This window comes from Polyodon spathula, chromosome 5 (genome assembly GCF_017654505.1).
Source record: "Polyodon spathula isolate WHYD16114869_AA chromosome 5, ASM1765450v1, whole genome shotgun sequence".
NCBI classification, from domain to species: domain Eukaryota; kingdom Metazoa; phylum Chordata; class Actinopteri; order Acipenseriformes; family Polyodontidae; genus Polyodon; species Polyodon spathula.
The window spans coordinates 78,053,930-78,067,724 of record NC_054538.1 but is presented as its reverse complement, the minus strand read 5'-3'; the positions used below and the strand labels follow the sequence as shown (position 1 = coordinate 78,067,724).

The 13,795-nt window shown below is 42.9% G+C and overlaps 1 protein-coding gene across 1 annotated transcript in view; it reads right to left on the bottom strand.

The window, feature by feature from the left end:
* Positions 1 to 13,795, bottom strand: part of lrpprc (leucine-rich pentatricopeptide repeat containing) — an 83,382-nt gene that overhangs the window by 47,738 nt on the left and 21,849 nt on the right. Inside the window, exons 15-22 of the mRNA XM_041251424.1 lie at positions 10,720 to 10,747; positions 9,505 to 9,562; positions 7,809 to 7,915; positions 7,512 to 7,589; positions 6,267 to 6,323; positions 5,487 to 5,600; positions 4,446 to 4,576; positions 3,367 to 3,452 (exon numbers count right to left, since the gene is read on the bottom strand). Of these exons, the coding sequence (XP_041107358.1) occupies positions 3,367 to 3,452; positions 4,446 to 4,576; positions 5,487 to 5,600; positions 6,267 to 6,323; positions 7,512 to 7,589; positions 7,809 to 7,915; positions 9,505 to 9,562; positions 10,720 to 10,747 (659 nt within the window). The remainder of the gene's footprint in view (positions 1 to 3,366; positions 3,453 to 4,445; positions 4,577 to 5,486; positions 5,601 to 6,266; positions 6,324 to 7,511; positions 7,590 to 7,808; positions 7,916 to 9,504; positions 9,563 to 10,719; positions 10,748 to 13,795) is intronic.

Sequence of the window (13,795 nt, the reverse complement as noted above, 5' to 3'; positions counted from 1 at the left end):
TAAAGGCTCCCTTGTGTGGAGCGAATGTAGAGTCACTGAGCTCAGTGTCTTCCCTAGTAAAGGCTCCCCTGTGTGGAGTGCAGGGTGAGTCACTGAGCTCAGTGTCTTCCCTAGTAAAGGCTCCCTTGTGTGGAGTGCAGGGTGAGTCACTGAGCTCAGTGTCTTCCCTAGTAAAAGCTCCCTTGTGTGGAGTGCATGTAGAGTCACTGAGCTCAGTGTCTTCCCTACTAAAGGCTCCCCTGTGTGGAGTGCATGTAAAGTCACTGAGCTCAGTGTCTTCCCTAGTAAAGGCTCCCCTGTGTGGAGTGCATGTAGAGTCACTGAGCTCAGTTTCTTCCCTAGTAAAGGCTCCCCTGTGTGGAGTGCATGTAGAGTCCCCATGTTGTTGATCTTGGCTGGGGGCCCACAAGGGGGCTGCACTGGCCTTTGCGCTTTCGTGGTTTAAGGAGGAAAAGAGACTCGGGTTGTTCATCTGGCGCCAGAAGAGACAAAAGTAATTTACTTGGCCATTACGCACGTGAATCTTAAAATACAGTTGTGTACCGAATGTGTAGACAAAGCATTTGTCTTAAATTACACAAAAATATTAAATAACTGCATTAAAACATCTCACAGCTGTGCGGAAATAAGAGTATAAAGTGTAAGTTTAGGAGCATTGATGGATCATAGATGTTCTTATGTACTTCTATTAATGTGTAGTACCTAGCCCATCATCTACAAGTCAAATCAGATATAGCCCGGTTAAAAGTAGCTCTGCACAGTCGGCTAATCCCATACTGATTTCAAAGCAGCACACAATTCTATCACATGATAGCATTCTCAATTTGTTTATTTAAAAAAAAAAAGTTAATAAAAAATAATACATTGGCTTTCAAATGTTTTTTTGAAGTTTCCAGTCTCCTTTATGTATTCTACCAGGAGGAGGCTGTGCCACACGGCTTCTGCAACGCATGCCACAAACTGTTCAGAGCAGGTTTGCTGGAGCCCTTGTATCTGAGAACATATTATTAATGTACTCAAGAGAGGAGCAATTGTATCATGCTCCCTATTAAAAGTTGCCCAACACACAGTGTGAGGAGAGTGCTAGGTAAAGGCAGAGGCCACACTGTGCCCCCCAGTGCCCCAGCAACTCAAGCCGTTTTGTTCCTATACTTGACATTGCATGTGCTTCAACAGCACTGGCCTCTGGGTAATTCACGTCTCCCCCTTGCACATCTGCTAAATGTGTTCAATTAGCTGCGTTCCAGCGAACACAAGCGATTGGCCCCCAGGTGTTTCAAATGCCACCTGAGATTTAAAAATGCACACATTAACCTTGCATGTGATTCATAAAGCACCCCCACGCTGAATTAATAGTTCACTGTGGTTACTGTTCATAACAGTTAGACATTTCTAACAAAGAGACTCCCGTTGTCCACCTGCAACTGCCTGTAATACGATGTCTGAGTCCAATATCTGCAGGTATAATCACACCAGAGCCCATTTGCAAATTAACCTCAGTTAAATCACTTTTATTGCATTATGCATTCATGTAATAACCATGTGGATTCAACAGCTCTGCATGCAAGTTAGCAATAGCAGACACCAGCCATCACTTCAGATATCTCTATAGGTAAGCAGGGCTGAAAGGAGTCTGTATTGGAATAGAAGACCCCCAAAGAACACCACATGTGTTGGAGGAAGTTGGCCGAGGGACTGACTGGGACAGGACACAGATGCCACTGCTTTACCAATACCCGTGTTTGGACCCCACAAGACACAGCACAGTCAATGAGGCCGTCCTTTGGATCAGGTAAAAAGCTAAGGTCATGTCTGCATTGAGCACTCACTGAGCTCTAAACACATATTAAAATACCATTCAAAGTAATAAGAGCGGAATGTGGATTCGATATTTTAAGCACGGCGGACCAGGACTGTTTATATTTTTAAACAGTGGAGACAGAAATGCTTTACAATGCCCGAGGGCTCATCTCAAGTCATGCATTTCAGTTGTATTTGTTTGCGTGGAGTGTCAAATATGTCGGTTTCCATATTGCCATCTCCAGAGCCCTGCTGCAAACCCTTCCGGCATCCTGCTGTGGGTGTTATCCAGCCGGTAGACCGGTCGATCAGTGAGTGAGGAGCGGAGGAGACTCAGGAGCTAATGAACCGAAACGAGACATTCCAATGCAAGCTCCCAAGACAGGGATATGAAATCAACATCAGTCAGGTCATACTTAAGAGTTATTTGAAGGCATAAACAAATATGGTCGCCTTTACAGTATACAAGCTCACTTCAAGACTATGGGCAATACAGTTGGTTGGCGTCTTTTACTTGGTGTAGATGAGCACATTTATTACACAATTTATTTATTAATACCCCATCTCCCCTACACAACCACAGTGCTAGCTACAGCGCTGTTCTTTCTAGAAGAAAACAGACGCAGGTGAAAAGCCACGAAGTCATACTGCAAAGCGGGCAAAAAAAGAAAAAAAAACAAGCCGTTAGCTTAGACATGGTGCACAAACTGTGCCACAAGCCATGATCTTCAAACTCAATTTGGAAAAGGCTATGTTAATAAGAAGTAGCTGCAGAAATGCAAAAGCCACCGAGCCATGCAAATGTAAATGGCAAGCTTGCCAAGCCATTAAAACAAAAGGCCGGCCTGCGAGGCGTCTCTGGTTGAATTCACATTCACATTCACATTTGTATGTGAAAAGTTCAAGCACTTTTAGAGACATGAGCTACCATTAGTATCACGTTCGGTTTTGTAATTCTATTAAAGTAGCAGGGACCCTCTGATCTGAGGCTGTGATGTGTATAAAAACACAGAATATTAGGTATTAAACAGGGCTGTACATTGCCTTGCACTACTGTTTTTCTTACAACATTCAGTCGTGAAGTGAAAATAATACATACAATACAATGCCCTGAAAATAAGTGCTCACCAAGGTTTTGAGAAGCAATGTTTGACTCTTGTTTTACCTAGCAATGCTAATTCTGTTGAGGATCTTGGTTAGTATTTCAAATAGGACTAAGAAAATATTTAAAAAGACAACTCTACAGCAGTAGTAACTCCTGCTTCTTGGTTCTCAAATGGTCCGATGATCTTGCAGCAATCAGGCCATGCGACCTGCTGCACCAAAAGTGATAGTGATACCAGGAAGAATTATTTTTTGTCTCCTCAGCATTCTACAAGAAAAGCCCCAGTAAAGACAGGATTCTAGCTTTTTGGCTCTTTGTTCAAAGAAATGTATTGGATTGAGAGCTGACTATCAAAGATGAATAATGGAGTGTTGTACAAACACTAACTAACACACATAGTTTCCACATTGGGTAAACTGCCCACTGTCATGGAGAACCGCTGCCCAAGTGATTAAACTCACCATCGATTTTGCCGTGCTTTGCGAGGACCTTCACCAACCCCAAATACTTGTTGACATCCAGGACCACAGAGGAGTCTTTACGGTCACTGAAAGCACAAAGACAACATCAATTCAACATTTACCATTAAAATAATCTTCCCTTGCACAAGTTTACCTTCGTAAAAGCATATCAAAGTGTAATAAAGCAAAGTGAAAGCATTGTAAAGAATAGCAAAGTATGGTAAGGCACATTTTCTTTCAAGGTTCTCCCCAAAAACTTCTTAAAACAATTACACTTTATATACACTACTATGAACTAAAGTTCAGCTAACAGTAAGTATTTGGTTGACCTAATAGAGCACATGACACTATATCCTGACCAGGCTACAGTGCTGACAGCATCTCCGTGTGAACCAGAGGAGAGAAAGTTGAAGATGTGCTCATCTTTAGAACAGTTTCCTCTCCTGAGATTATTGCTAAGTAATTTCTTCAGAATTATTTTACCATGGCCAAGCACACACCCTTCACATATGAAATGTTCACTTTTACAAACCTTGTCCTGTTGCCTCCGAGTACATATCAAGCAGGGTTTGTTCAGATATTCAAATATGTGTCCAAGGTTTTTACTTTCATACCCCAGCCCCACTTAGACTACTCAAGATATTGGTTAAAAAACTGACTGAAACCAGCTAACAGACCCAAAACCAAAAAAAAAACAGCAACAGGGTTTCGTAGATTAGGATTTCTGCAGCAACGCAATTACAACTCCCGTTATTTAAAGGGAATTCTCTTTAGCACAGCTTGGTTTATTAGCACAATAAAGTGCTGTATTTACATTTTTAAACAAAAGAAAAGCCAGAGCAATTTAGGGGAGGGAGGTAGACAGATTCAAGTTGATGCCTAATGCAATAACAATGCAATTCTGACACAATGAAAGCTGGTGAATTGATGGGACATGCTTGAAAGTGGGATAGTAGCATTAGTATGGTTATGCATTCTGTCACCGAATAAAATGTAACAGTTTTTTTTCCTAACATTACAAGCTGCTTGAGTCAGCAAGGTGGGCCCGTGGCTGGTAGAAAGGAGGGCACAGTACTCACATTTCTTGTTTCAAGTTGAGCGCTTCCTCGACGTTGTCGTGACGACAGCACAGATTGATCAGAGCCGCATAGCCGCCGACGACCATGTCCGCCTCATGCTGGCTTTTCAGTTCAAGGGCTTTCGGCATGTTCTAGAAAGAGGAGACGGACCGCGTTAGGAAAAGAGCAAGCTGATGTGACAGGTGGAGGGGAACTGAAGAACTGAGAACAATCTGTAAAAACGTAGCTCATGGACAACCACACACACACTGAAAAAGTACTTGGAACCACCAGCCCAAGAAATTGTGGAATTAATAGCATCTACTTCATTACAACTTCTGAAAGCCAAAGTGGGCTGACACAGGCTTGAAAAAATACTGGGAGTAGACAACAGCCTACATTTAAAAAAAGGGTGGAAATTGGCAAGCTTACCTGGACAGCAAAATAACACACAAATATACACCAGAACCTGCTCCCTCATGAACTGCAGAACATAAGATCAGCAGCTCCACAGCACGAGCTCAAAAACAGTCTGAGCTCCTAACCAACAAAGCAGTAAATGGGAGTTACACAGACAGAGTCTTGGTTTCTAAGAAGCGCAGTTCAAACCATTACACCACCAGGCTCATGTTTACAGTATCCTCTAAAGGGTCACAAGGGAGCATCTTCCTTAAATAACATTACCAGCCCCCAAGTGTCAAGGCCAGATACCCTAGACACACTTGCACAAGATACTGCATGTGCAGGGAGGCTGGCAAGCACTCTAGCAGGGACTCCAGGAGCTGCATCAATATCGGGGGATTACGGGAGATATGGAAGACACGTCACGGGATGTCTCCATTCCAATAAGTGGAATGACTTGAGAGGTATCCCTGTTTAATGGACTGTCCTGTGTGTTTCATTAACATGCAAAAAAAAAAAAAAAAAAAAAAAAAGTTTGTTCAATCCAAACTTGTGTGTTAGTGTTCGAATTCAGTTAATCCTCAGGATTACCACTAGCCAACAATGCTGAATGGTAAGTAAAACATAAATCAAAAGATAAAAATGAGACGATGTTGTCACCTCTTCAGCACAGAGGGCCAGGATGAGCTGTTTGAGTGTCTCTCCGATTGGCTTGTTCTCAGTCTTCAACTCTGCCAGCTTACTCTCCAGAGCAGACACTTTAACTTCTGGGCCCTGAGAGAATATTCATAGAGAAATCAATTTCATTAAAAAACGCTAAAGGGGATGCCAATTAAACTGATAGCAGTTGACAGTGTGCAGGGTCGATTACTGACTCCTCCAGGTTGGGATAGGAGGCCAGATTACAGAGAGAGAGAGAGAGAGAGAGAGAGAGAGAGAGAGAGACTCCATTTCAGAATTCAGACAATTGTGGAGAATGTAACTGATGACACTTTAAAAAGCATATGAAACGACACTCACAGGAGTAGTTAAAACATCATGCGTAGACACTGTAATCTGTATGAATGCTGTTGCATTTCAAAGCAAACATAACATTAAGTTAAAGAAAAAAAAACTGCAAAGAAAATAAAAACACAGCCTTACACAAACACCACATGTGATTATGGAAGCACGCTCTCAGATTCATTGATCAATCAGTGATGTACTGCAGCCATGTACTCCACCACACATTTACTCAGAGTGCAGACTCATTCAAGGGGCAACTCAATGGGCCACTTTATTAATCAATTACACAATGATCAATCAACCACCCACACGGTTGATCAGCCCCATTATTAGAGTGAAGATGGAAAGCTTTAAGGACAGCATATTAATCTCAACCCTTCCTTCCAAACCACAGACAAGAAGGCATGACTGCAAAGGGCAACAAAAGTCATTTACTTTGAGCAGATCGCTGGCTGAAAGCTTTTCTTTCTCATCGACCAAAACGATGACGTCCTGAAAAACAAAACAAGAATACAATGTCTGTGTTCAATTTGATCCCTCATACTACAAGACAAGTCACCTGAAAATTCATGATGCAATCACATTGCAATTTCAAGCATACTGCTGTACTTCAGGGATGGCAATAAGACTCCCATTGCACAGCAGTTTGATCCATTGCTGGATTTACCAGAAGTTTAAATCAGACACACCTGAAATGCGGGAAACTGCTATGCAATAGGAGTTTTATTTCCATCCCACATAATATTTCATATAGCTGACAAATTTGACATTGGGGGAAAAGTTGAAATAACGTTTAGGGTCAACACTACAACAGGAGTGCTCGGGCAGCCAGTTAGCTTGCAAATTTGGGCACTTCAAAAACAATGCAAAGTGAAACCCTCTCTCAGGTACTGACAAAGCAATCCTCAACATGAGGTCATGGTCTTTAGCTATGGTCCTTGTAATTCTGGTTTGTACAACCATACTGTTATATTTGAATTAACTGTTTCTTTTGTAATCCAGAAAGCCCTTAATCTCTGCAAACACTTGGTCATAACCTTGCGTACCAGAATGAATATGATCTTGGCATAACTCTCCCCTCTGCTCCTTCCTTGACTGCAGCACCCCCATCTGGTAGATGCTATGGTATCAGTCTGAGGATTTGGCTACTTTGCCAATATGTTCAGTTGCCAACCGTCTCTATGGCAACAGGGCTGTCAAACATGTAGGCAGTTCCCTAGCCACTCTGTCACTACTCTAGAACACCTTGCTCATGTCTGTAAAAGACGTGGTGCCTGTTTTCAAGCCTAGATTGAAGACAAAACTACCGTATTTGTAATTAGCGTATCTCTAATGGTGACTAGTTAAGACTGACACTTACAGTGTCTGTTTTTATATATGTTCGTGCATTTTTATTTTGTATTTTCGTTTAACTATCTGGATTGTTGTTGTTAATCTTGCTTTGACTTTTTGCAACTTTTTCCATTGTTTTAAAAGCGCTTTGGATCTTTAAAAAGTGCTATAAAAATGGAATACTGTTGTTCTTTTGGAAGGACTCAGAATTGCTCTAAGACACCAATGGCAGGACTGCCATAAGAAAATCAGTGTTTTGACTGGCCGAGACAGAGGTTAGGGTTTGTAATCTATTTAAAAGTACTGCCTTCAAGCAGTTGACATACATAGAATGGAATACAATCTTACCTTGATGAGTTCTGGAACATGGTACGAATCCAGCAGGTTCCGAATACCTCTGTATATATTGGCAGAGATTACAATGTTCTGCAACAAAGAAAAAAAAAAGTGTCATCCTGCTGGACAAAAAACCCATCCAAGTATTTTAAAATTTAGCAAATTAACAATTAAACATGTCTACTTAACAATGTAATCCACTTGTGCCCTCTCATTAAAAACAGAAATGCATTTACTTAAAAGCTGCAATTTGGAGAGCTAATAGATAGGTGTCAGCCGGCTGGACAGGCAATAACAAACCCCCCGTACCATCTTCTTGAGCTGATGGAAGTACTGTCTGAGAGTCTCCTCCCTGGCTTGCACCTCAGAGTCACTCATGCTGTCGATCAGGTTATAAAGGAAATATCCAACCACCTCTGAGGGAAGATAAACACACATTGGATTAAGCAAAATTAGCCAGGCTGTCATGTTATCAAAACTATCTTATTAGAAAATCACCAGAAAATGTGTGAGATGTCAGGCTAATGAGGGGCCCTGGACTGGCAGCAGTGAGCAGCAAGGCACAGTTCATGTGGTTTGGGAGCATGTACACATAGGAGCCTAGGAGCCCTGCACTGTGTGATGGGATTATTAATTATGCTCGAGCAGCACTGACAGTTCCCCAAACATAGCAGGGAAACGGAATGTGACAGACAATTCCAAACAACTCACCAACCTTTTTTTAATTTTTTTAATATATATTTCAGAAGCAGTAACCCTGAGTGGTGGAATTAAAACCCTGCACACAATTTATCAGTTTGTATCATCTTTTGAAGGACCCACCCCTCCTCCTCCTCCAACCAAAAAAACTAAACCAAAACAAATTTCATTTCTCTTTTCTTATCCATGTGCCATTGCCCCAAGCGTTAACCCTTTAACAAAAGGGAAATCTGGACCCTTTAAAAGTTGAGTATGACATGAGTGTAACCGTAACTTCGATCAGCACAGGGTGCGACAGCACTTGAAACCATCACGCTCATTCCAGGTGTTGTGCACAGCATTGTCTTCTTCACAGAAGCTTCTCATAAGGGTGTCTATTTATTTCTGATTTTCTTTCGCCAATGTTCCCAAGATTTACAAAATCTGAAAACACCATCTATTATTTGTGAAAGTGGGGTTTAAAGAACCAGTGCTGGCTCACTCACAATTCCATAAAATGTTACAATTCGTGGACGATTTTGTGGAGATGTAACATACACAGCTCGTTTCATCTTCAGTTACATGTAACTCAGGTAAGGTACAGCAGCCTATGATTAGTGCTAATCAAGGTCTGTGAAACCAACCGGAAGAGATAGAAGAATGCCGTTTCAGAATTAGATCTTGGTGATGAATTGAATTGCTTTTATTAAATGAATTATTTTCCAGTAAATATGATGCAAGTGGGATTCCTTGAATGTGCATGTCGGTTTTGCATTCTGAAAATTGCTCAAAGGCCTTCAGACAGTTACTTATTAAGCAGTGCCTTACAATACTGATAGCCGTTAATTTGCCTAAGGACGGTTTTCATATAAATCATGCTAAGAGGATGTTGTACTAAAAGCACCCTCAAACTCAATGCATCTTCCTGGAGTTCTCTAGCCCTGCAGAATAGGGATGTGCAGCAAGAGCAGCCTTATAGCCACCAGCATTTTTAAACCAGTCGTCGACAGCCATGTCTTGGATAATAAAACTCAAAGCGACCAGTCAAAGAAAAGACTGAAACCCCAGCCCTAGCCCATACCCATACATTGTAATATAGCCTGCCTGCTGCCCCCCTTCTCTTAGCATGCTCTCAGACTTCACACACACACATATATATATATATATATATATATATATATATATATATATATATATATATATATATATATATATATATATATATAAAAAACAATCATTGGTGCTGCAGTTGTAATCCTTCAAGCCCATCAGTGCACAGAAGGCTGGCTTTGCGGATAAGTTCCAATCCCAGAAACTGAGCTCGTACCAGTGGATCCAGCAGGTGCCGCGCTGAAGCGTCTGTCCCTGTGCAGCAGCTCTGTGATCTGCAAAGACAGGATAATCACACAGCGGCGCTCGTAAAAACAAACTCGATTCTCAAAGTAATAACGCACTGTCTGGCTAGGTCACTCATCAATGAAGCATTAGTGTTTGATGTTGCAGAAAAAATGGAGGTTAAAACACACACACACACACACACACACACACTCCCTCATAATGCTCCTGCTGTAAAGGCCCTTGCTATTGTCAATTAAACAATGTTCCTTTCTAAAACTACATATCACCTGACCAAGCTGTTAAAATGAACACATTCATTTATTATTATTACTATTATTATTCCCACTTCTATCATCTCATTTTATCTTGGCAAAAGCAGAGTCCAATATTAGCATGAAGTAAAAAAAGTCTTTATGCTTCCTAGTGTACTCTTGCTAAAGCAGACCCTGGTAGTCTATAATGACATGTGTACACATGCTGAAAGCAGAGGTAGAGGACGCGCCCTATAGCCTGCAGATCACAGGTTCGAATCCAGGCTATGTCATTGCCGACCGTGACCGGGGGTTCCTAGGGAGCGGCGCACAATTGGCTGAGCGCCGCCCGGGTAGGGAGGGCTTAGGTCGGCAGGGCAATCCATGGTTCACCGTGCACCAGCGCCCCCTGTGGCTGATAGGGCGCCTGTGGTTCTGAATTTAAAATCACTGCCTGGGGAGGGGCACGTTCGGATGATAAACGTTTTGCAGGTCATCAGCTAGAGTGAAGCGGGAGTGATATACAGTAGAAGGCAGCACAGAGACACAGCTTGACTAAGATGTGAAGTGAGCAGGGCCCAGGAGCACTGGTGCTGCTGTAGGAACAGGTCTGCTTTCACTCCGGGGTTACAGTTTTAACCATTGTTCTGTCTTCTAAAACAGAACTCCGGGGTTACAGTTTTAACCATTGTTAAACAAGAACAAAGACTGCAACAGCTATTCAGGCACATAAAGAACCCCTACATCATCATCACATTGGCTTGGTGTAATTCCAAAAAATTCCAGACAACAATGGCTTAAATTTAATCAAAGAATCATAAAAACAAAAGTATTAAAAACAATATTTAAATTCTCCAAGAGATTCAAGAGATAGAACGTTATTATTATTATTTTTTTTAATTTGTTGACAGTAAAACAAGGACCTAATTTAAAAAAAAATTAGCTGCACTTACCTTTGCCATGGTATCCACATCTTGAGACCTGTAGGGGGCAGCAGAGGATAAGAAATCAGCAAGGCAACAAACTGAATAGGCAGGACGACCAGGCTGAAAACCTCAGAAGCATGGGGCTTGGCGAAGCACTTACAGCAGTGGGCATTAAATGACTTAGAAACCAGCGTCCCTCACAAAAGACACTAAATCTTTCCAGAAAATAATGTACATAAATGTCTCTGATACAAAATCTGACAAACACACACAGGCAGGATTGTTCTGCAAAAAGGCTTTTGACTGAAGGGTCCTGAACAGCTTTTCAGTGATTGAGAAAAGCAGCATCCAGCTCCCTCACTGGATTGAGTGGACCATGGAACATGATATTATATTACTGAATGATTTTCCATCAGCACACTGCATCTCTCCCTGTCAGTACTTTATTAATTCATGTGCTTGCCCAGCATCCTGGAAAGGACTCAGTCAGGTGTTGCTGGATCAGTCCTGCAGCGTGCTGCACAGGTTTAATAAGTCGTGCTGCAGCAGTGGGTGCAGAATGAGTGTCTCAGCTGTGGAAAGCCTCTGGCTGTGAGGGAGCCTCCAGCCGCTCCACTCTCTACTTCACCTCACTGGACCCCTGCAGGCAGAGGCAAGCACAGCACCCCCAACACTGCTCTGGGGGGCTGAGGTTAAAAAAAAAAAACACACAGATTGGCAGAGTTACAATTGTGTACTAAAGTGTACTAAACATATGAGGTTACCTCTTTATTTCACTGTATGAAACAATGAATTAGCGAAGGGAACTTCTACGGGAAAATTTCAAATTAAAAAAAAGGGTCAAGTAATCTTATTATTACTATGACAATGAATACTCCCACAATGAATACTCCCCAATTTATTATAACCCAGATTTGAATGGCTCTAAGTAGCAACGTCGAACCTCAAAAATGTTAATTTTATTATGAATTTTAAAAAGCACTCACAAGGACAGCCTCACTCAGAATTACCAAAGACGTGTTATGCTGTGGTGCGAGCAGCACTTTGTTTAAAAGGATTAAAAAGTGTCCAAAGTCTAATTTGCACTTGAGTATTTTCAATTGCTTCCATTAAGCCTGCAGTAAAAGCAAACAATTTCTCTCGCTTACTTGAGCTGGGTCTTTCAAACAAGAAGCTGAATATTCACAACAGCTGGGAGCAGAGTTAAACAGGGGTGTGATTTGCACTGCCCAGCTCTAAATGGGGGGCTGGCCTCGAGGCTGGCACACATCCACATGCATGGGCATACAAAGCAGCTTACTGTCCTACAGTGAGGGGCTTCAATGAAGTGAAGAAGGCTGTCCACCAGCACTGCTCCTGGATCAAAACAAGCTAAATCTGACACGCATCCCGAGCAGGCTCCTGTACCAGAGCCGACACCAGCGATGGGGCACAGCATTGTGGGGTTCCCAGCACAGCTTCCTGTGCCAGAGCCGACACCAGCGATGGGGCACAGAGTTGTGGGGTTCCCAGCACAGCCTCCTGTACCAGAGCCAACACCAGCGATGGGGCACAGCATTGTGGGGTTCCCAGCACAGCCTCCTGTACCAGAGCCGACACCAGCGATGGGGCACAGCATTGTGGGGTTCCCAGCACAGCCTCCTGTACCAGAGCCGACACCAGCGATGGGGCACAGCATTGTGGGGTTCCCAGCACAGCCTCCTGTACCAGAGCCAACACCAGCGATGGGGCACAGCATTGTGGGGTTCCCAGCACAGCCTCCTGTACCAGAGCCAACACCAGCGATGGGGCACAGCATGGTGGGGTTCCCAGCACAGCCTCCTGTACCAGAGCCGACACCAGCGATGGGGCACAGCATTGTGGGGTTCCCAGCACAGCCTCCTGTACCAGCACAGCTTCCTGTACCAGAGCCGACACCAGCGATGGGGCACAGCATTGTGGGGTTCCCAGCACAGCCTCCTGTACCAGAGCCAACACCAGCGATGGGGCACAGAGGTGTGGGCTTCCCAGCACAGCCTCCTGTACCAGAGCCAACACCAGCGGAAGGAAGCTTTAAATCTGATTTTGATTCTGCTAGAGTGCTTTTATGCACGGCTCTTGAATGCATGAAGAGAGAAAGAGTGCAATGCTCTAGAAAGAGTGCAAAGAAGAGTGACCAGAATTATTCCGGGCTTAAAAGGCATGTCATATGCAGACAGGCTAAAAGAATTGAATCTGTTCAGTCTTGAACAAAGAAGACTACGTGGCGACCTAATTCAAGCATTCAAAATTCTAAAAGGTATTGACAGTGTCGACCCAAGGGACTTTTTCAGCCTGAAAAAAGAAACAAGGACCAGGGGTCACAAATGGAGATTAGACAAAGGGGCATTCAGAACAGAAAATAGGAGGCACTTTTTTACACAGAGAATTGTGAGGGTGTGGAATCAACTCCCCAGTAATGTTGTTGAAGCTGACACCCTGGGATCCTTCAAGAAGCTGCTTGATGAGATTCTGGGATCAATAAGCCACTAACAACCAAATGAGCAAGATGGGCCGAATGGCCTCCTCTCGTTTGTAAACTTTATGTTCTTATGTTCTTAATATGATTGACTATTACAGGAATGAAAATAAGACTCCTTTTGCATGCAGTTTCACCTATTCCAGGTTTTAGTACCAGCTTGATTAGCCACAGCGTATAGGAAAGAACCTAAGGTGTGTCTTAAACTCATAGTAGAACCAGGAATGGATCAAACAGCTATGCAATGGGGGTCTTATTTCCATCCCTGCTATACCATGGCATAGTGAACAGGGGGAAAGGCAACCTCTGGACTTATGCTGTCGCTGTGGTAAACAAAAACAGTGCGGCATGATTAGAGGTCGAAATGTCATTCTACAAAAGGAGAATCTCAGAAACAATAAAAAATACATGTGGGAAATCCTTTTAAGCTAGGTGACAGTCAGTATGGTGGAAACATTAAACAGCAAGACAGCAGCCAGCACAGACACATCAGCAGACAGCAGCATACACAGATAAACCAGCGATGCTTCAATTACACTTGCTAGTGAAAGCTTTGGGTGGGCAGCACAATGCTCCACAGGGCTGCTGGAGCTATTCCAGGATGCA